The sequence below is a fragment of the Tinamus guttatus genome, unplaced genomic scaffold (genome assembly GCF_059628265.1).
Source record: "Tinamus guttatus ecotype Peru unplaced genomic scaffold, ASM5962826v1 Tinamus_guttatus_pri_ptg000365l, whole genome shotgun sequence".
Classification (NCBI taxonomy): domain Eukaryota; kingdom Metazoa; phylum Chordata; class Aves; order Tinamiformes; family Tinamidae; genus Tinamus; species Tinamus guttatus.
In genome coordinates, this window is record NW_028288899.1 from 430492 (window position 1) to 452395 (window position 21904).

At 38.8% G+C, this 21904-nt stretch overlaps 1 protein-coding gene across 3 annotated transcripts in view; it reads right to left on the minus strand.

Moving 5' to 3' along the window:
* Positions 1–21904, minus strand: part of SEMA6A (semaphorin 6A) — a 112104-nt gene that overhangs the window by 30618 nt on the left and 59582 nt on the right. For 2 of the 3 annotated variants that reach the window (XM_088530302.1, XM_088530301.1), the window contains exons 5-17: positions 21204–21266; positions 20256–20357; positions 17417–17507; positions 14343–14462; positions 13167–13255; positions 12048–12265; positions 8685–8816; positions 6563–6718; positions 4605–4781; positions 3759–3899; positions 3573–3653; positions 1943–2001; positions 828–848 (exon numbers count right to left, since the gene is read on the minus strand). In XM_088530302.1, the coding sequence (XP_088386428.1) occupies positions 828–848; positions 1943–2001; positions 3573–3653; positions 3759–3899; positions 4605–4781; positions 6563–6718; positions 8685–8816; positions 12048–12265; positions 13167–13255; positions 14343–14462; positions 17417–17507; positions 20256–20357; positions 21204–21266 (1450 nt within the window). Of the gene's footprint in view, positions 1–592; positions 644–827; positions 849–1942; positions 2002–3572; positions 3654–3758; positions 3900–4604; positions 4782–6562; positions 6719–8684; positions 8817–12047; positions 12266–13166; positions 13256–14342; positions 14463–17416; positions 17508–20255; positions 20358–21203; positions 21267–21904 lie in introns of all 3 variants that reach the window. The other variant, XM_088530300.1, reaches the window with a different exon arrangement.

Consider the following 21904-nt stretch of genomic DNA (forward strand, 5'->3'; position numbering starts at 1 on the left):
TGCTCCCCTTTAGCTCTGGTCATTTAATTTGCTGTGCGAATCCCCTTTTTTCTCACAGACCAGGCACCATCAGTGCATTAAGATATTGCAAGTGCCAATGACATAAGTGACTCACCCTAGTAATGACAGAAGCTTTGGGGATCCAGCAATGCAATTTTCCTCATGAAAACCCTTTCTTTAACCCAGGGACAACTCTGCTCCTTTTCTTGAGGTAGCTGTGACTAGCTACCATTACAGCCCAGACACCAACCTGGACAAATCATGAGTGGGATTCAAAGTGCTATCTTCTTTTTTTTACAGCGAGCAGATAAGATGTATTACTATACCTAAGTGTCTTCCCCTGAGTGTTCAGATGAAGCATGCTCTTTATCGTGTTTGCTGGAGTGCTGTTAAAATTGGCCATACTTGGCTTTAATTCAATTGAGTTTTGAGGAAGGTCTAAGAAATGAGGGATTGAAAATCAAGAGGTATGGCTCAAGCCTATTAGTGAATCAGGCCCTCAGAAACAAGACAAAACAAAATAAAAAGGGACAGAAGCTACTAGCTAACACAAGGATCTGGGGAGAATGTTTTAAAAGATCCATAAACTGACCATATACAGTGTTGTAAGACATTTCATGATCAGGTGAAGCAGTTGAAATGTCTATGAGAAAAATAAATTGTGAAGAAACAATAAATAGAACAAATAAACAAAAAAACAAAAATAGAACCAAAGAAGAACAATAAATAGAATAAATAGAAGTGTGAAAATACTTTAAAGTTTAGTAAAAATGATTCCACCACAATTGATTTGCTGACAAGAAATAATACAACTAAGAACTTCTTACCATTCAGGGCTACGAAGGAATCTGAAAGACAAATAACAGGAAAAATCATTATTTCTCTCTCTTTTTAATTGCTTGCTGCTAGCAACCTTTTATGGCTGAACTGGTATTTATATATACGTGATTAGTATGCTAAAACCCAGGGAAAGCCAACTTTCAAACATACTTGAAAACAATGTCTGACCTTAAACTGTTCATGAAAAGGATACCAAGTTGGAAGACCAGTTTTCTCCCTGACATATCTTTGTTGCTTTTGCTAGAGTCTTAATTTAACACAAGTCACATCAAGTGATGCATCTAGCAGTGTGAATCAACGAGGACAAAACTCACATGATACAAAATCACAAGAAGTCAAAAGATCAGCCAAGTTAGCACGGGGTGAAATCTACCCTTGTGAAATGGCAAGGTTCAATGCATCATTCAGGTCTTAAGAGGGGTTTAAGCATTGGATTTGTTGTTACCTGAACAGGACTGGATCTCTCTCCACGAGCAGCAATTGCTGTTTCTGAACCAATTCCTATTCTTCTTTCATATATATTACATACACACTACTCCTATCTAACCTATTTGGTCAGGAAAAGCAGAAATAAGCTGATACCTGAAAAGACCAAAGTTGTACCAGCTGGGTGCTGACCTAATTCTGGCACTATCCCATTAAATTAAACATTCCTTATTTCTTGGTTCTGGATCCCAGACCAAAAAAAGCATTCCCACTGTCTCCCTGTCTTGCATGGGAGTGGAGTCCAAGTCACCAAGACACCAAGCCCTTTCTGCAAGTCTGCATAAACAAACTAGGTCATTCACTGTGGCTAATAAAGAAAAATGAAGACCCAGTTCACTGCGCCATTGCTATAATCAATATCCTCTAAAGCGAGGGTTTTCACACCCCATAACCATTATGAAGTAAGTCCAGTGTTTGTATAAATCACGCAAACTGGGATATTGTCTTTAAACATGGTTGAACAACTGTTCTTCTTGAACCCATTTCTCTAGCCCCATTTGATGTCCCTATTGTGGCTTACATTGCTGAGAGAGAGCACCTGACAGGTAATGGTGATTTGAAGCATTTGGGAGGATTCTGTAACACATGGTAAATGGAGGGTAAAAGATTTGCTTACTTTGGCAGTCACCCAGGCCATCTGTATTGCCATGTTCTATGTCCTGTTCAAATGCCAGTCTAAATAATAGAAAAAAACATAACGGTATGAATAACAACAGTTGCAGACACTACCAGAAAGAAATTACCACATCTACAACTGAAAAGAAGACACAATGAAACTGCCTATTTCTCTGGAACTCCCACACACAGCTTGAAAAAATTGCAACATAGGCATTTATTTATCACCTCTTAATTATTCTTTGGCTTCTGATGACACAACCTGCATTCTCAAGGATATTTACGTACCGCACTGAACAAAATTGTAATGCCTAAAGCCCAAACTGCAAAAGGAATTCCACTGAACTTTATAAATACTTAGAGGTTTTTCTAGCTTACATCCCCAATTTAGGCTCCTATCCTGTGCCTGTGATTTTGATAGCTAGGGAAGCTGTTTTTCCAAGTCAGTAGTGCCTGACAAGAGACATGGAAAAGCTCCAGCACAGGCTCTCATCTATGTTAGCTAGGATCACACCCCTCAGGCCTAAATGCTCTCACAGGCACCTAGTCCCAGACTGTAGCTTCTTAAAATTCCTGTTCAGATGCCACCTGCTCCAGGAGGGCACCTGAAGTCTGTTCCTGTTGGATGATTTAGAAGTTCAACAGCCAGCTTAATAGACTGATGCACTGGACTGAGAACTGTCTGCCTAGCTCTCACCTGTGGACTGCACCACAGCAAACTGTACTGCCTCTGTCTTCATGGATCTGCTGGTAAAAACTGGAGCTACTTTTGTGGTAATGTACAGCAATCTCGAAAATCTTGCTATAGCAAGTGGGGAAAAAATAAAATACTTTGAGAATGTTGGAGAGTTTTTCAGAAAAAATGGTATACATATGGATGGACTTGTGATACAAGCACATGAATGATAACTCATCCATCCTGTTTACTGATGACCAAAATGGAAGATGGGTTAAACTGGGCTGGAGTAGGGCTATTGAGATTATCTAATGTTTTACACCACACCTATACTGGTATCTTGAGGAAACAAAACGATACCTCAGAATGGGCAAGTGTGAGGTGTGCCAGATGAGGCCCAGAAATTACAGCTCTGAGCACATTTGTTCCCTACAAGGGTTATTTAAGCAAGGTCTCAGCACCTTTTGCTATTATAAAAAAATAAATTCTGCTGTTAAGCAAAAGGAGATCCAGAACTTGTCTGAATCTTCTTTGAGCTCTGACTGTGCTCTGTGATTCCTCTTAGTAATGCATTGTAAATTAGATGGACTGGTTTTGTTTTCAGTGGACAAACTGCTTCAGTAACCTAATTTGGATTCTATTGCCTCTTTAATCTGCTGTGATGGCTCCAGTGTGGGCTGGTCCAGACATACTTATCCCGTCCCTCCTTTCAACAACGCGTGGCCCTTAGTATGGTTCTTTCATTTTCTTCTTCCTCCTCTTTCAACAGTTACCAATCAGCTGAGAGTTAGCATGAAAAAAACGCCAAGAAATTTCAGAGAATGCAAATAAGGCAGAAACAAATACTTCACACATTTTTCTTCCCTAAGAGCCAAGGTCTCAAACAACTCTGTCCAAATCTGCCTGGCGCCACTGTCAGCATCTCACTGTGCCCCCGGTGAAAGCCGTTACTTACTTAGCCCCAAGCACCAGCTGTGTGCAGGCCCCACTGTCCTTCACCCAGCCGCAGTACGGGTCTCTGGACGCTATGCAGGCCCTTGGGAAAGAAGGAGACAAGGAGGCATTCTTGAGCTCTCCAGCCTCTGCACACCTCGCGCCGCGGATTCCGGCAACCGGGCAAGCGCTGCCACGGCACACATACTTTTTGCATTTGCCATGACGCTCACAACGTCCCAGGGGAACCTTTACGACACAGGTAGAGAAGGCAACGTAAAGGGCGCTGCTGTGCTTGTCAAGCTGCATGCCCATAATCCGCTTGTCTTCCACTCCGTCATAACTGCACCTGGTTTGACAAGTGAGGTAAGGTTATAAATCAGTTCTGCTGGGAAAACGGGTGACAGCGACAACTTCATGAGTCATTAAGGTGGGAAAAAACAAACAAGCAAACAGAAACTGAGAAGAACCAATCAAGCCTAAGAGAAAGAATACAGAGTGGGCATTTGAAATACTGATAAAAAGATATTCAAGCAAGAGTTAAAAATGCATGGGAGAGGGGAAAAAGAAATAGTAGAGAGGGGGCTCTCTGAGGACCCTTCATTTTTTGTGTTTTTTTTTCTTCTCCTGCACTCTAAGTAGCTGAAATGTCTGCATGTTTTATGGTATACTTCAAAACCTCCCTAGGCTTATTTAAGGAAGGCTGAAATCCATGAAATTTCCCTGGGAGATCAGCTTGCTGGTTACTGAGTTGCATGAAGAGAAATCAGTTTTTTTATAGGATTTGGAAAACAATCTTTTATTTGCTGAATTTCATGTGTAATTATCTATCAACTGCTGCATAGAATAGTCTATTTTTTATACATATTGAAAAAAAGATTATTTCCATGCAGAGACTCACAACCACACATCCTCCCTACCCAAACACACATTTAAAATAACTCAAAAAAATTGGCTACTGGAGCCGTTTCCGTTTTCACGGGACAACCTTCTCTCTGGGAAAGTGGAAGTGTCAAAGTCGCCGATACAGAAGTACAAAGAACCAGATACACACTTTTCGGGATTGTAAACGTTCATCTCCTCCAGGAAAAGGCTATCATTCAGGAAACCACTGTTTCCTGTCCGGGCCAAGAACTTCAAGATGATTCCCTTCTCTGATCCCAAGAAAACCACAGTGTAGTTCTGATATGGCCCAGCCGCAGAGTCTACAGCAATTTTGGTCAGGCGGTACCTAGAACAACAATACAGCATTTTTCATCACTTGAGTTAGGTTTTTACTTATTATATAACCTTTTCTCACTTCAAATAACTTTTTAGTAGCCTTCTAGCAACCATATAACATATATATATATTTTCCTGGCTAAATAACCCTGTAGTCAATGCAGACTGTACCAGTCAGGCTTCCCAAATGGTGGGGAATTTTCATGTGCATGCATGTCTGTAAGTCAGATACTGGCAGAAGTGTTTGCAACAGCACACCTAAAGCAGAATGCTGGAAGGATTCTAAGAGTCTGAAACTACTCACTAATTATCCTTCCAATCAAAAGCAAAGTGCTGGCCTGATGACTTCTATGAGCAGGAAAAGAAAATGAGCACAGTGATTTTTTTTTTCAATATCAAGCTCTGTTACATTAAAAACAGCAACAGTGATAACAGACCCATAGTCGATTATTTGGCAGGAAAACCTATGCCAGTGTAATACTGAGGAGCTAAATGCCACTTTATCTGATGAAAAATAATCACATGACAGCTATTGAGTGTGTTCAGTGCTGAAATCATACTGGATATTGGGATCACTCAACTAATTAAAAACAAGTACTGGTGATTTTGTACTGAGGATTATAGGAAAGCACTCTGAAAAGCTTTGTGCCCTCTCCTTTGGTTAAATGTACATACCTAGAATATAGCAAGAACCTGAAATCACCACCTCTTCGAAAACTCCTCTTACAATACTCTCTTAGCACATGTCCTTGGCAGCATGATTTACTGCACCCTCACAACACCTCACCTTTCCATTTTGTACCTACTGTACATAGAGTACAGAATGAAGTTTAAATTGCCTTTAATCTTAAGGTGCCCCAGTCTCAGCCCATCTGCTGCCACATGATGACTCTGACAGAAGGTAACTCAGAATTAAGGATCACCCATGTGGGAAGCAGCTTGTCTAGCTTAAAATCCTAGAATCGATTACTTTGATTGTCACCACTTTTCAATCAGAGATCAAAGTGAGTTTCTTTGACTGATCTAACACAAACAATTAACCGAATGTATATTATTAAAACTGAACCATAACCGTCTAAAGCTAAACATGACCAAGCACAAAAGTCTATCCTTGTACAGAGGAAGAGAGGAAAGTGTGGCAAGGGTTAATCACATTATTTCACTCACAACTGGAGGATAGGCAAGAAGTATAGTGACCACAGTACTATACAGGAGTGGGAATATATTTTCAGAGGAAGGAGATGGCATGTTTGAGGGTTGTTGATTTATAAGTCTTTGTTCAAATCTCTTCATTATTATTTTTCTCTTGTTGCCATAGAACTGGGAGGGATTATGTGATTATTTCTGCTTGTACACTTGTGTAAACAGTGAAACATACCAGTACATATCCCGACAGACATCTTCATATCCTGTGAACATATCCTGGCAGACATCTTTGTATCCTGTGTACACATCCCTGAGCTATCTGTTGATCTCTGCCCAAAGTTTTCTACAGAGCTGTCTCAAACACTAACCCGTAAGCCAAAAGGCAGGGCAACCTTCCCTGCTCTGTATTTCCTCCAAGATCCGGTTTCAGAACAGCATGGTTGGAAAGGACTGAGCTTTTTTCCAATCTTGAAAGCTGCTCAGGGAGTTCTATGGCATCTACTCAGCACTGTCATCCTTCCTAGTTGGATTCAGGCCCAGCACACCAGAGATGTTTACAGAATTTAACAATATTCTAAGCATGGTTATTAGCACAACTTGACAGACTGTTAGGATGAGAAGAAGAGTCCATCTAGAGCTTTTTACCTGACCATTGTCCTCAGGAACCAAGGTCTGTTGACAATAGATGGTACAGCCTCATCCATCAGTGGATGCGTTTTGATGAAGTTCAGAGTATCATCCGGGAACTCATTAGAGGTTACGTACTTTTCTAATGATGTAGAACCAGCACAGCAACCTGGCCTAAATAAAATAAGAAGGGGAAGCCAGAACACTTATTTAATATTTAAGTGCAAGTTTCCCTTTCCTAAACCTGTGACCAGGCCCTGCAGTGAAATCTGAAGTGCATTTAGAAAGCCTTAAATGAATGACTGAGGCATCTGTTGGACTTGTTCAGCCCCTCAGGGGAGCCTAAAATCACACTCTATCCTCCACTCTGAAGTACTTCCATGTGTTGCCACCTAAGAGTACACAGACATTTCTTTAGCAGAAACTTGACCCAGAGTTTGTAGTTCATCTACTCATCTGGAATCTAGTCATTGCATATACGTATTTGACTTGATACAGCTTATTGTACAAATATTTTCTATCTTTTTTTAAGCTGCTTTCTGGAGTAAAAGCAGTCTCCCCCAAATAAAATGGAAATAGCATTTCTTTCTTTCATTCTTTTCTTTTCTTTTCTTTTCTTTTCTTTTCTTTTCTTTTCTTTTCTTTTCTTTTCTTTTCTTTTCTTTTCTTTTCTTTTCTTTTCTTTTCTTTTCTTTTCTTTTCTTTTCTTTTCTTTTCTTTTCTTTTCTTCTTTTCTCTGGCATGAAACAACACTGCTTCCAGTACTGTCTGGTAGAAAGAGGGCTATCAGGGAACACAATTCATCAAATTTCACATAAATATTGTTTTAACCCCGCTTTCCATTTGAATGGGAGGACTTCAGTCCTGTAGCAGGACTCTCCTCACTGAGACATTATCTAACTCTTCTTGTCCAATCTCAATACAAACTTACACACTATATTCCTAAAAATTGCCCTGCTCCTCTTAGACAACTTAATTTCCTGCATGAATAGGTCATCTCCAAATAGGGAGGAGAAAAGCTCTTTGTCTGTCATTATCATTTTCTGGATTATTTTTTTCCAACAGAAGGTTAATTTTCTCCCTTTCTCAGTTCTTCGGGTTTTGTGCCATTAGATCATAGGACGAGGAAAGACTGACTATAAAGGGTAACTCATAAATGTGCTGTAGTGTTCAATCTTCACCCGGTCTAAGATGGATAAAGCCACTGACATCAAGAGAGTAATGCCCCCTGAACAATAATGCTAGTCCTGTCATGTCTATGTCTCAAATTTAGATATTCAAATGTTAGGTTACAAAATAGGAAAATTACTCGGGGTAACATAGGGGACTAACTGGGCCAGTGAATTTGGTTTTGCATGATGGTGCAATGGACATTATATGCAGACACTGTCTATAAAAATATTTTGATAATCTTGTAACTGCATACACAATTAGTCATAAAAGGAGAGGAGAAATCAAAGGTATCACCAATCAACTAGGTCCTTCCAAGGACACTGATTCATTAGGTGAAATTCCAAAGGGAATTCTAGGGAGCAGACTATGTCTTCTACTAGCGTGGTTCCTGGAGCTTCTGTAAATCTGATCCTATTTCTTTCTAAATCCTAATCACATTACTGGATTAGCCCTATTTTAATTTCACTCCTGGTTTAATCAAGTAAACACTAAATTAAGTAAACCTTGCTGTCCGTCTCAGGAAAAAAAAAAAAAAAAAAGAAGGAGGAATTAGGCAAAACCAATCTTCATTTTGATAGATGGCTGTTCTTTCCCTTTAGTTGCATTCCTTGTGGCACATAAATTGTGTGTTAATCCCAGAACAGCAAACTGGTGCAGCAGACTGCTATCAAATACATCCATTGCCAAATCAATTTACAACAGTTGTTTAACTCATACAACTCTTAAGTTATCAATTATTTTGACCAAGTTGAAGTGATCCTGCCCTAATTTACATTACAGAGAGCTGTCTTAAGTGAAAAAAAAATCTCACTTGCACCAATATACCTTAAATCAAAATGTAACTCAATTCCTGTTTCACTGATACGATATATTTTTTCAGTTGCATCTGTACTTTACGAGGCTTTCAATTTGTCAAAAGTCATGCGTTCTGTGCAGGAACAGACACAAAAGTGATTATACAACACACCTGGGCTTGGGCACTCGTTCATCAGGAACTGGTGTCCATGTGGAATCTGGAGACTTTTGTTCCTTGAATCTCCCAGTAAATACATTGGCAATGTCAAGCATGTCATAGGCACAGACTGCAGAGCCAGGGATGCTGCAAAATGACATTTTCCAGAAATTGTTACTCATTCAGCAGTTATGCATAAAATCTCGAATGAAAAACATGCTGTATAGAAGTCTTCCTGTCACAGGCTACTCAATCCTGAACTTCGTAACCTCTGAGTATTGACAGGAAAAGCCAGTCCCACAGAAAAAAAAAAAAAAAAAAAAGTGAAAAGTACCAATTAGCAGACAGTTCCTGCAAGCACAAATTGTTTCAAAGTCTCTGTAGAGAGAAATATAATTGCAATAATCTTGAAGAAGTGGAAGAATCAGGGAAAATCTGCATACAACTAATAACACATGGAGTAATAACTGCTCTATTTTAGAGCATGTTATTTGGAATTTTAAGTTCCTGTAAATCACATTTTCCCAATATTAATTCTCTCCCTTCCATGTCTCAAAAATATATTCTGCAGACAGCTCAGTTCTTAGAGCTAATCAAACTGGGAGCATGCTGCAGTGTGCCATTAGCCTGGGATTTGCACATTATTACCCTGTCCTCCCACAGCCTGATCTCCATCAGCTTTTCTCAATGGAAAGGAGTTAACTATGCTCAGGAATTTGCTTAACTCAATGAGGTGTAAAGAGCTCATTGAAGCAAATTCAATTTTGTCCTTAGACAGTAAAAGTGTAAATTTCAAATTTCTGATTATTTGTATGCAACTACATGGCAGCATTGTCTAAACATAATTATATTGTTACCTACATACTTTCTGAAGGGCTTAGGGGTTTCCCATCATCAGTCACTTGGAAGCATGAATTAGGTATTTATCCACCTCTCTTTCTCTGTTTTATTTTTATTTTTTTAACATGAACTCCTGTATTTATTTCTGACTTTCACCACTTGGTTTTATCAGATAAATAGTGTGAACCCAGCTGGTGAGACTTTCAGTCATGCTTTTAGCTAGGAGGCTATTATACACCACAAGAAAAAAACAAAAGGGTAAGAACAATAATGCTATTATAACAGAATAAAACTAAACTCAGAGAAGATATAAATTGATTTGAAAATAACTGTATAAATATGAAAAGGTTTCAAAATGCTGATATTGAAAGAAGCAACAAGAAGGGAGACAGTAATAGTCCTGCTTGGATCTCCACAGGCTGGGTTTTATATGGACTGAGGCTTAGCTCAGAGCTTTACAATAACATGATAGCGCAGAGCAAGAGTTATAAATGGAGGCAGCCAAAAGCATCTGGATGTACGAGCTGGTTGGGAGTATATTTCACCATTAATAGCTAACTGAGAGAGATCTCAGACACAAAGGACCTAATCCTGAAAGATTCTGCAAGTCCTACTTCAGCTGGAGATACTGCACTGCGCCAAATTAAGCCTTAAAGAAGAACCGTAGAAGCTTGGGGCTTACTATACAAAGCTAAGAGCACTGCGTGCTGGGCTCAGCTCACATCTCCACAGTGATGGAGGGACCATGTGGTGAGAAGGGGCCAAAGATTCAAATACTGAGGACACCAATTTGTGGATCCACTGTGTCATCTATCTGTGCAGGCGGATCAGCCACTGGGCTACAACCCATCACTAGCCCCACATCAGCTGATGCCAGGTTACGCTGTGGATTCTTTTACAGCTCATGCAAGTGGGAAATTCTTTTTCCAAAGATGAGATGTTTTTCTAAGCATTTCTGAAGTGGAGGGGGAGAGAGAGATTTGTCTATGCCAGAGTTTTCTCTCTTAATGAGGGGTCTCCACGACCCTGTGCCTTCCTCTCATACCTTCTACCTTGCAAAGAGGAAAGCCAGAGTCTGTAAAAAGGACCTTGATTTTTAAATAAACTATTTAGATTTTAAAAAGCAGGGTCTAAGAAAAAGGATTCCCCATGGCACACCATAAGAAATAATAGCAGAGCAGGAGGACAATCTCAATTCAGAGATAATTTCAACGACACAGCCTGTTTTCTGATGATGATTCTTTGTTAGCCTGTTTTTATTAAATTAATTTGCATAAAAAGAGATCATTCCAATTTAAAATTGTATTCCCTACTGGTGGCATAATTGTTCCAATGCAGCTCCTCCTGTTTTACTGTTGAAAATGGTCATTATATAGCATAGGCCTGGCCTTACTCTCATTTGAAGTCAGTTCTGTGCGTGACCGCACTGAGGTCAGGCTTTGATGAGAGATGGCAAGTTAACAGCAAAAACAGATGAATTCCAGGAAGAACAAAAAAAATCTGTTTCAGCTCAAATGTTACCCTGTGAAGCAGCAATATATGTTCTAATTAGAATATTACTATTGCTTTAGCTTCTTTGGGATATTCAATAATTAGATACAGTTACTTTTTTTCTAATAATTCCTGGGAAATATGTTATAATGTACAATGGTGATAAATTCTTGGTAAAAGAATGGATGATTTTGGAAACCATATGGCCTAAACAATAAAATACAGGTGTTTGAAGAATGGCCCTCTTATTACTATCTGCAGTTTGCATTCAAGCAAGACAGGACTTTTGGGTATAGGCCCTGTAACAGGAAAATGTGTTCATGTGTCCAGGAAAAGGAAGAAACTTTCTATCTAGCATGGTTCCTGCTTCCCTCCTAGCTCACTGAAGCCTCTGTGAGCATATCATGGTACAGCTCCAGAGAGGCAGAAGGGCAGCAGACAGGTTGACCAGATACAAATAATTCAATAGTGTCTTCTATGACAGTCAACGAGCAAAGCAGGCACTAGGAAGCTTTATTCAGTTCTACTGCTTCCTTCTTCATGCTCCAGAGTCTGGTTTCTGCAGACAGCAGGAAACCTTAGTATCTTGGTTATTCCAGGAGAAAATATGAGAGTCAGCAGGGATGCATGAGATATGAGAGAAGAGTATTAAAACATCTTTTGGGGGTGCTGTCAAAAACAAGATAAACCAAATCCTTTCTTTTGAGAACAGAAAATACTATTTTCTCTTTGGAATAACATTCTGCAAATCACACACTGCTAAACTTCTTGATGTCCTTTCTAAATTATTCCCATGTAAAGAAAAATATATCCAAGGAACATGTCCACACAGTAAATGATTGAAAGCTGTTTTAAATCATGAAATATAAAAATAGTAAGCAATACTAAGGTATTTTAAAATGAAACACCAACTATTGGTAAGTGCATGATACATAATAATTATACTGTATGAGCAATCACTGCTTGTAGGTCAATAAAGTAGAAAGAAACTGCAATGAAAGGAAAATATAAAGGTAACAGAAAGCAAAAGGGTACTGTGCTTATTACCTGTTATATGGAGTGGAGAAGGTTGCTAAAACAACATCCCGGCCATTGAAACGTATAACATCTGTAACAGCCTGCAGTATGTTGAAGTAGAAGTGTGAATCGCCAGGAACTGAACAGTTCAAACGAGCCTTGAGAAAGGAAGTCCACTGTTTTTCCAGCACTCTCTGAGATCCTCCCATGTCATTTTTGCAAACCTGAGCCACCCTTGGGAAAACTACCTGGAAGGAACACAGCAAAAATAACAGAAAGGAATGAAATGTTTGCTTCATCCGAAAGACTTTATTGGAATTCTGTCCTTAAATTATTTGAAATATCACAGCAAGGTGCTTAATTTAATCCCATGTTTCCTTAATCTGTGACAAATAATAAACAGAGAAAATTTCAGCTTTTGGAAGAGTGTGTTATAAAAGATAAGGCTGTGACATTTAATACACAGCCATAAATCCTTTAGGAGATCTGTTCTCAACCCATATAAACTAATTTCCATACAGACTGCTTAGCTTTCTCTTTCCCCAAACAAAAGCACATTTTATATTCACAATCCCTGCAACCCACACTGCCTGCTCCAAGTCTTGTATTTTCAGCACTTAAAAACCATGCAAATCTAGCTGGGCTTTTATGCCTGCCCTGCACCTTTGTGACTTTGGTCAGCTTTTCTGACTGCTTATTCAGAAAGCTATTTTGAAATTACAAAAATTCAGTAAGTGTTTAATTATTATTTGCAAAATGGCAGAGAAGAAAATTTTGCCTCTGTTTACTCGGCACTCCAATTAAGATCTCCTAATGAAAAATCTATCTTTGCTATAGAATTCAGATTTAAAAATAACCTGCGGCACTGAATTAAGTATGTTTTCCTTGTGCTTTCTTTGGTTGACAAAAAAGATTCCAATATACATCATCACTGTAAGAAACCATCTTGTTTCCTTTCAAGGCAGTGCAAAATTTCACTCCAACCTACCTTTTGGCTTGAGCAATAGGAATCTTCTCAAATTATGACCTTGTCATCATGATTTATGGTTCTTATTTCAAGGTCATTCCTAACAGCACTGGTTCAAGAACAGCATATTTTTCTCCTCCTGAATGTCACAAAGATATTCAGGGCAATGTTTTCCCTCTTACCTTTCCCATGCTGTTGTACTCCACTGCTATTTCCCGGAAGAAGAAGTAAATATAGTTGCCATAGTCCACTGCTTGGACAAAGTATGGTTCTAGAAAAAGGACGACATTCTGTTAGGCACTGGGTATATCATATGGTGTGCAAATACACTAAGGGTGCAGAGAGAAGCCAAACAGATCCACGCTAAAAGAGTAAGATCCACCTAAAACAGATCCATCTAAAGAGTAAGTGTCCATTGTAAGCACAATTGCTCAGTTTTCACAGCAGGCCACCACTGAGGAATAAATGTCTGGAATGCCTGGGGGCAAATCTGTGGAGAACCCATGCAAAGAAATCAAGTACTTGCCACTAGCATGTCTGCTCTTCAGAGCGGACAAGAAAAGGTAAAGATGTGGTATATAATGGTATGCCTTTGGGGTCCAAACAGGGCTCTTCATGGCCTGATGGCTGAATGTGGAGGGACTAACAAACCACGTAACTGTTTCTGCCCATACGTGACTGTAGCAACAAGCAAAGAGGGATGGCTAAAGTTGACACCTGGCAAAACATTTCGGTGTGCAGAAAAAGGCCTTCCAGCTATGGTTTTGTTCACTGTTTAGAGTCACTCCAAATGTTAACTATTCATAGCGCCTATGTGAAAGTAAACAGCACTGTTCTTAACAAGGAAGGTATTTAGAGCACACAAATCATCTAATTCAATGGCAGTTGTACAGTAACAGAAAACTATAAAACAAAGGTCCTGTGCAAAATTCCCATACTTTTATTTTTATTGATGAATCTTAATGTTGCAGAACAAATGCTCTATGCTTCACAAACCCTCAACTGTTACCTGACACAATCCCGGGGAAGAAATTGTTTCAAGCACAGGCCAAGAACACTAAGCCCTGCGAATTCCAACTCTTTCATCCAGTAGCTGTAAATTGACAGATTTCAGCTTGGAAAGCTGGCTGGAATATATTTTTCTCTGCTATGCTCACAGTTTCTGTCAAGCACAGCAACTTGGGGTCAGGAGAAGAGGAAAAGAGATAAATAAATCTGTGTAAGTAAAAGATGTAATTTAGTTCTTTTTTTCTGCCAGAAAGTGTTGCCAAAATGAAATGACAAAAGAGGTCTGTCAGGAATCCAAGATTCTCATCAGAGATGCTGCTTTTTCTGTTGTGTTCAGTTTACTTGCCTACCTTTCAACCATTTTGAGTCATGTTTCACTGTCCGCAGTGTTGGGCTATCTCCAAGGCTTCGGTATATGACAGCATCTATTGCAAGGAAGTCGGTCACTGTGGCAGAATACAGCTTTCCCTCTGAGCAGGAAGGAAAGAAGAAGGAAAAGGGGAGGAGTAACAGAAATAATGTAATTACTTTCTCTTATCAATCAAATGCAGAGGGACAAGTGAAATCATCAGAAATCTCCTTGGAAACACTGGAGTGGGAAGAAAAAAACCAGCTAGGTAAATGGAATTGAACAGTGAATAAAAGTCACCAACCTTAAAAGGATAGTGTCAGAGGAATGCTGTGGGAAAAGGAATCTTATGAAATAATACTTTTAGCTGTTTACATAAGTCAAACTAAGCTTCCCATCCAGTTTCCCTGCAAGTGCCTGTAGTTCAGGGCTCATAAACTCTCTAACCTGACTCAAAGTCAGAGAGTTGCCTACAGATCTGAGCAAAATAAATATGGTGCTGCCCACAGAGAAGTGTTAACTTTAACAGGGAAAGCAAACTAGACAAGTCTTAGAGATTGTCAGCTAATTGATACTTATTCAAATTTCTCCATCTGTGATTTTTAATGTGCAACTCCTCCCTCAAAAATTGCTGGCCAAAAATTAAACAGTGTCAGGAAGTCCAGGCAAAACCGTGGTGCAAAGAGATGGTTGAGATTTTCCATCTATTTTTCTTTTTCCTTTTTTTTTAAAATGCATTTTAGATATATGCCATGTGAATTATTCATCTTTCTCTCTTAATAATCATTGGAAGAAAAATTATCAGAAAGGCTCTACAAAACAGCACCCCAACCACAACAAAAAGTTGCAAAAGAATCCCAATGTGAGCTCTCTCAGCATAAGCTCTGAGAACAGTTTAAGACACTATTTGTTACCAAACATGTTAGTCAGTTGTAGTACATGGGCTATTCTACCTTGTGAGATATATATTGTAACCATGATGTCTGGTGAGAGCACAAACATCACAACACAAGACTAGTAATATGTGTCGCAGTTGTGACACCGTTGTGAATTTCTCTATGGAAATTCAGGATCACCTGCATCTAATTTGACAGAGACTATGCTGCTAATAGGCCTTGAATGGCATCTCGTGAGAGTGTACTTTATTGTAGCTACAGACAATGTTTAATTTCCATTCAAGGTTTAAAAATAAGGTGTTTTTTATTAGCAGGACTGTACCCTTTGCTCTGAATCCCACAATCCTTATAATTATTCAGCTATTTTAAAATGGGATTGCTTTCTTAGCAAAAATGGAAAGGAAAAACAAATAAGATACATAAGATACTAAAAACAATTTAAAAGAGAATAAAATGTTGAATTGTTTAGATAAAGATGTCTGAACTCATGTTAATATAATCATACACTCATTTTCTTCCTGCCAAATTCCTGAGGACCATGTGACCAATTATAATTTGCACATATCAGTCACAAGAGCCATTGGCTGCAAGAACTATATTCATACAAGTGCACCCAAAAGACTAAGGTGAGATGGATTAGTGCCCTAAACTGTTATGGAAGTGCTTTTCATACCGTGAAAAGTCATCATGGGAATCAATAAGTAAAGCATATAAAATAATGATTTTCTTAAGCTACTAGATTTACTGAACATATTCTGTAAGAATATATTTAATCAGACTCAACCAATCTTCTGAATTATCCTAAGACAGGGTATGATAATTTCAATGAATATTTTCTTTTCAAAAATCAAGAGGACTTCTTCAGTGACAGAGTGGGATTCAGCTCACCTAACTTTAGCTGCATGTTAGGTAAATGTTTAGACTATGTTGGTCATAAATTCCTTCTTTGGCCAGTGTGAAGAGAAGGCACTTCCAAAAGGTGATTCAGACTGCCCTAAGAGAGAAATCTGAGACATATGGGATGAATCATTCTCTGAAGATGTCTATTTCCGTGGTCTGTGAATTATCTGCTACAATCACAGAATTTATACTTTACATTCTTTTGATTTTAATTAAGAAATTATGTATCTTCACCACCATCACTCTTAGTTTTGAAACAAACAGACTTGCTGATTTCCACTACTGGGAGTAAAACAAGTCTTTCCATTCTGCTTAAAAATCTCTCTGTTGTAAGGGAAGTCATGCCAGCATTAACATTGTAGTCATTAATGCAGCCACAAATATGATTTTCAGTTAAAGTGACCAGAATACATACAAATTTTAAAACTTTCAGAGGAACTCTAAATATTTTCACGTAAGTGATAGGCCGTTTTCTAGTGACACCTACTAAAAAGGAGTGACATTATCAGAGGTGGCTTTTGTTTTAGGTTTTACACAGCAAAGTTTAAGAAAGATCAGGACTGTCGCAGTGAAAGAAATTCAATAAAGAAACAATTTAATTGTGAATCTATGAAGAGGAGAGGTAAGAAAATACCATTTTTCAATCAACAGTCAAATTATCCCCATTAATAATGACCCACTTTTTTAACTACTGTAGTAGTTAAATAAGAGTTAACTGCATTTTGCTGCATGCAGCATAAACCATTACTAAACCAAAGATCTTTGATGTTTTTCTACCACAGCTGGTGATAGAATGTCATGATATTTTCTGCTTTAAAATAAATTCTACTTCCCTTTCCTTCTGGATCTAGAAAAAGGGGCATCACAGCACGCTCCCCAATTTCCTTTTGTTAACTTGGTTAGGACATATTAAAGTAGCATATCCTGCCCCTCTCCCCCTTAAAGTTCACACAAGCCTTGTCCTTGACTTTAGAAGAAGCAGGATGCCAGAAATCAGGCCTCACACTGATCTTGCATTATATTATCATGAATCCAGGAAATACTGAAATATTGAATCAGGAAATGGAGGCTTTAGGCAATGTTGTTTATGGTAGTGAAGTTAATCTCAGAGAAAGCAAGGTTTCCTGTGCTAATGATTTCCTTATGGATCTTAGTTTTAGTCGTTATCCCTTTGCCACTTTTTAGATTTTGGCATTCTGTATTCAAGAGATATGGTGCTATGGCAAGCCTGGGCTGAAGGACAGAAAGCCAAAAAATTATTATGGTCATTCTCCTTTACCTGCGAACAACGCAACATTAGCATGCTTTGCATCATAGGGGCACCTGGCCATCCCACTGAATTCATCTCCCAGGGACTCCAGCAAATCCATCTGAAAAACAAAAGGGAGCTCTTCAGATGAAGAAATAGAACTTATTACACGGGGTGTGACTTATGATAATGTTTGATGCTTTCTGGGCAGGAAAGAAGTTGATTTCTGTATTGTAACTATGTTCCTGATTGTGAATGAAAAAATCCAACAAAAATCACAGCATTAAATAAAACCAATCTGGAAAAGCATCTCCTTCAAGTCAGTCATCCCTTTAGAGGTAATCCCAACACATTTTACAAAAGTCTGATATTTTATCTGTGTACTAGCTTCCTGCTGAACTGCAGCAGGCTTTGTGGTCTGCAGTTCTGGCAAGGATTCAAAATTTATCCTCGATAGTGATTCAACAGAAGCGCTCTTATAAAAGACTGCAACCCATAGCAGTCAGAGGAGACAACACCAGGACAATTATCTGAATGTGCATTTTTCTCCCTCCAGTCCGATCCTTCTGCTCTAGTCACAACAGTGGTCCTCTCTTCCTTGATTTGCGTACTTAGAAGGATGCTCTCCAAGTCTAACTGTATCACTGGAGTCTGTGTCATGGAGAAATCCTCTTACCATCAGGCAAGAATTAATCTGTGCAGAAACTGCAAAATCTCAGGCTTAAGTGTAACTCCTGGGAAATGAATTCACCCTAGGTAGTAATAATTATACAAATATACAGATCAACTTTACGCATAGTTCAAGAGGGTTTACTGAGCTACAGGGGAAAAGTACAGCTCTTACCCGCCTAAGATTCTTCTATTACAGTATTCGAGGGGTAAAAATATTTCTAGCATATTCAAGTAACTTGAACAGCTTATACTGTATAAATCACTTGCAGTACAAAATTGCAGAGCATGAAAAATAACCCATCCATCACTATCAGCTATTCCAATCAACTTTTAGCTCCTAAGTTATGGGATCCAAGTAATTCAGCGGATAATTGGTCATCATTTTTTTCTGTCATGTATCTTTTCTGTCAAGGCCCATGGAAGAGAATTAGTTGTGTTTACGCTAGAATGGAAAAGCATTTCAAATGGTGCTGAAAGGAAATGAGTCTGGAGCAAGGCTTCCTGCGCTGAGCCTGACATTCCAAGCTCATCTGCACTTTCACTTTACAGTGCTGAGGGCAGCCGTATCTTCTGCTTGGCACCTCTTTAGCACCCTGTCTCTACTGCTGGAAATATAAAGAGGCTACGTAAGGGCGGGTGTCTGAGTGACCTGCAGACTCCCACAGGTAACACTACCCAGCCCTGATGGCTCCACACAGGTGAGGCAACCTGCGCAGGCCATATATGACAGGGAATGAAACATCCGAAGTAAGAGAATGGAGGAACATTTATATCCCTCATATTAGGATGCCACGGGAAACTGTATTTATATTAAAAGGCAGCTTTCTAGCAAAAGGATTGTTTGAAATTGGTTAGCAGCATTACTGTTGTGAGCACTAGGCAATGACAGGCACTGGTGGCACACTAAATACAGAGTTGAAAACAGAAAGCCCAGCTGCATGCCAGAAGCAGGACGTCAAGAAAGGAAAAAGAAATTAACTGAACACCTATTGTGTTCCTGCTGCTTTACACCAGGTGTGTGCATCAACCCATTACCACAAAGCAAGCTTGCACTTGAAGAACATTCTTCCTTCACAGGCTGAAAGACAACACTCCATTGAATTTCTCTAACTTGTTTTTTTAGAGCCCTTACAGTGAGTAAATGAGGTAACTAGTAAGCGAAGAGAAAGGAAAGAAGAGCAGTAGGCACAAGAATATCACTAAGGAAGTTGCTTTTCTGGATGTTAACAACTTTATGCTGTTTTCTTTTGATAACTCTGACACTTCTGAGTCAATAAAAATGTGCTATGACTTCATTAGAAGCAGCATGAATTTTCTTCTACCTGAAGACGATAAGAAAAAACCTTTGGACATAGCAGAATCTGGAAAAGCAGAGTCTGGATACTGATGGCCTAACTCAATTCATTTCAAAGCTGCTAAAAAAAAAAAAAAACATCCATAGGTGAAGGCTTTTTCAGTTTACAGGAGTAAAAGTCTGTGAAAATGGAAAACAAGTGGGCTCTTTTAATATGCAGATGCAGTGAACCCACTAGATCTAGGGAAGAAATCAGTGTCAGTGAATTAATGGCCAGTATACAAGGACAAGCCTAGTTTTATACAATGCTCTAGATAACGTTTTGGGTAGCGGAGTCCCAGCTGGTGAGGAACACATCCACTTCTCCTTCCCCCTGTGCCTTTTCTTAAGGAGATCTGCTGTGCCATACCATAGGATCTTCACAGATTCCCTCGCTGCTGAGTCCCGAACACTAATTGTTCTGTGTTTTGCTGTGCAACGTCCTTAAGCATCTTCCAAACTGCCTTTGCAATTGAGAACAATACTATAGAGACATTTAAAATGAATTATCCCAGTAATAATCCTCAGCATCTTAATTACATAGGCATGTCAATAACAAACCTAGGGACATTCTGAGGAGCAACCTCAGTATGGAACTGAGGATCTTTACAACTATGAAGGGCAATGCGAAATGACAATAAACTTTGATTTGGAGGAGTTGCAGAGAAGTAGGTCATCAATCTGACAACCCTCAGAAATCAAATCATCACAGAGTTTTGTAGCATTGACAGAAACCACTATGAATGCTACTGAATTGAATGATGCCCTGTTGAATGACATACCTCATACTGTTTGCCAGCATAGTTACAATAAATCCAATAGAAATGAAGGGCATAAATGAAATCCCACAGACAGATTACATACCTTGTAGTTCTTGCAGGAAGGGTTGAAGGCATTTGTTCCACAAATCAACAGTGTATCCTCATTTCTTTTTAGGAGAACCTTAATAAAATTATGACACTCATCCTGAAGATAAATAATAAAAAAATATTTCAGTTATTGCATTCAGGGTGTCTGCCATTATTTTTATGCTATGATCTTTCATTATCAGGTCTAAACTGAAATTGGATGGTAGCCACTGTGATGTTCTGGGCTTTATTTCAACTGTGTTTTAATCGACAGTGAAGAAGGCACAACTACCATTCTACTGGTTTAAAAAAATGGTTGCAAAAGACTAAGCATATGATATTCATATTGTAGGTCAGGTTTTGCTATTGTTCACATAAAATAATTTTGTTTCAAAGCTTCTGCTTTTCTCAAAAGTAAAGAGATGATATTCCTCTCATCTATGTTGCTGTAAAATACTATCACAAGTTGAAGTAATGCATTGATATAACTAGAGGAGGGAGCAGGTACAAAGTGTTTTCCCCCAGTTTTGATCCCTCTTGTGTTAGTCCTAATTTACAGTAGGAGAAAACAGGTGTATGATCGAATTCAGTCTTTCTACACTTGCAAACATTCCTGCTTTCTGATGCTTTATACAAACTTCTCTGTCAATTACTAGGGAAGGATGGACTTCAGCACTTAGCTCTTGAGGCAGTGTGAGGCAAAATTAGTACACCTAGCATTATGTCCAAAACTCCCAAAGCTCTCAGTATTTCAGGATGTTACCGCAGTTCCTGTCATAACGTTTTATCACATTAAAAGCAAACTATTTTTGTAAATTAATGCCTTCAATAAGGTGATGGAAAAAGCAATTACTAGCAAAGAAGCGAATGGTCTGATCCATTCCACATCACAGACAGCAGTCAGAGATAATAGCCAAGCAGCTAAACCAAAGTGGCAGGTGCAGAAGAAATGAAAATTGCCAACCTTATGTTTTCCCTTCATTCTGCATGTGTCTACATCAGCTTGTCTAGATTTCCATGTCAATTTCTGCAAAGATCAAGAAAGAAATCAATTAGAGCCCAGAGGTCGTTGCATTTGATTTCAAAAGTAAAAGTCCCCAGGGTAGACTAGCTGCTGAACATATATTTATTGAAAGCTTTCTGCACCCTTTCTCCATGATTAATTCACCAGTACAATGAAAAACTAGTGATGCAAAACATTCACTTAATTTTATGTTGCTTCACATTCATTAAACTAGAAAAGGATCCCATTTTTGAAGCCTACAAACAACTGAATTTAGCAATAGCCCAATTTTTAAAAATATATGCACGTTTCTTAAAAGTGCTACATTCTCTCTTATTTTATTTTATTTTATTTTCAAATCAGAACAAACAATTTATTCTACAAACCCTGTCATAATGCTACTGGAACATGTATTCTGTAGTGGACATTCTAGAGGAGCACAGAGATCAAATTCAGGTAATTCTTACCACTTCAAGTCAGCCAACAAGTTCAGAGAGCATTCTACCTAACAAAATACTCCTGATTTTAACTGTTAACAGTGTTCCTCTGGAACACCTACAGGTGAGTCCCAGACTGGATTTTTGTTCGAGGCTCCACTCGATTCTGTACACAGCCATTTTACAGAGTCATGAAATCCTTGATAAGTGATTAGACAAGAACTG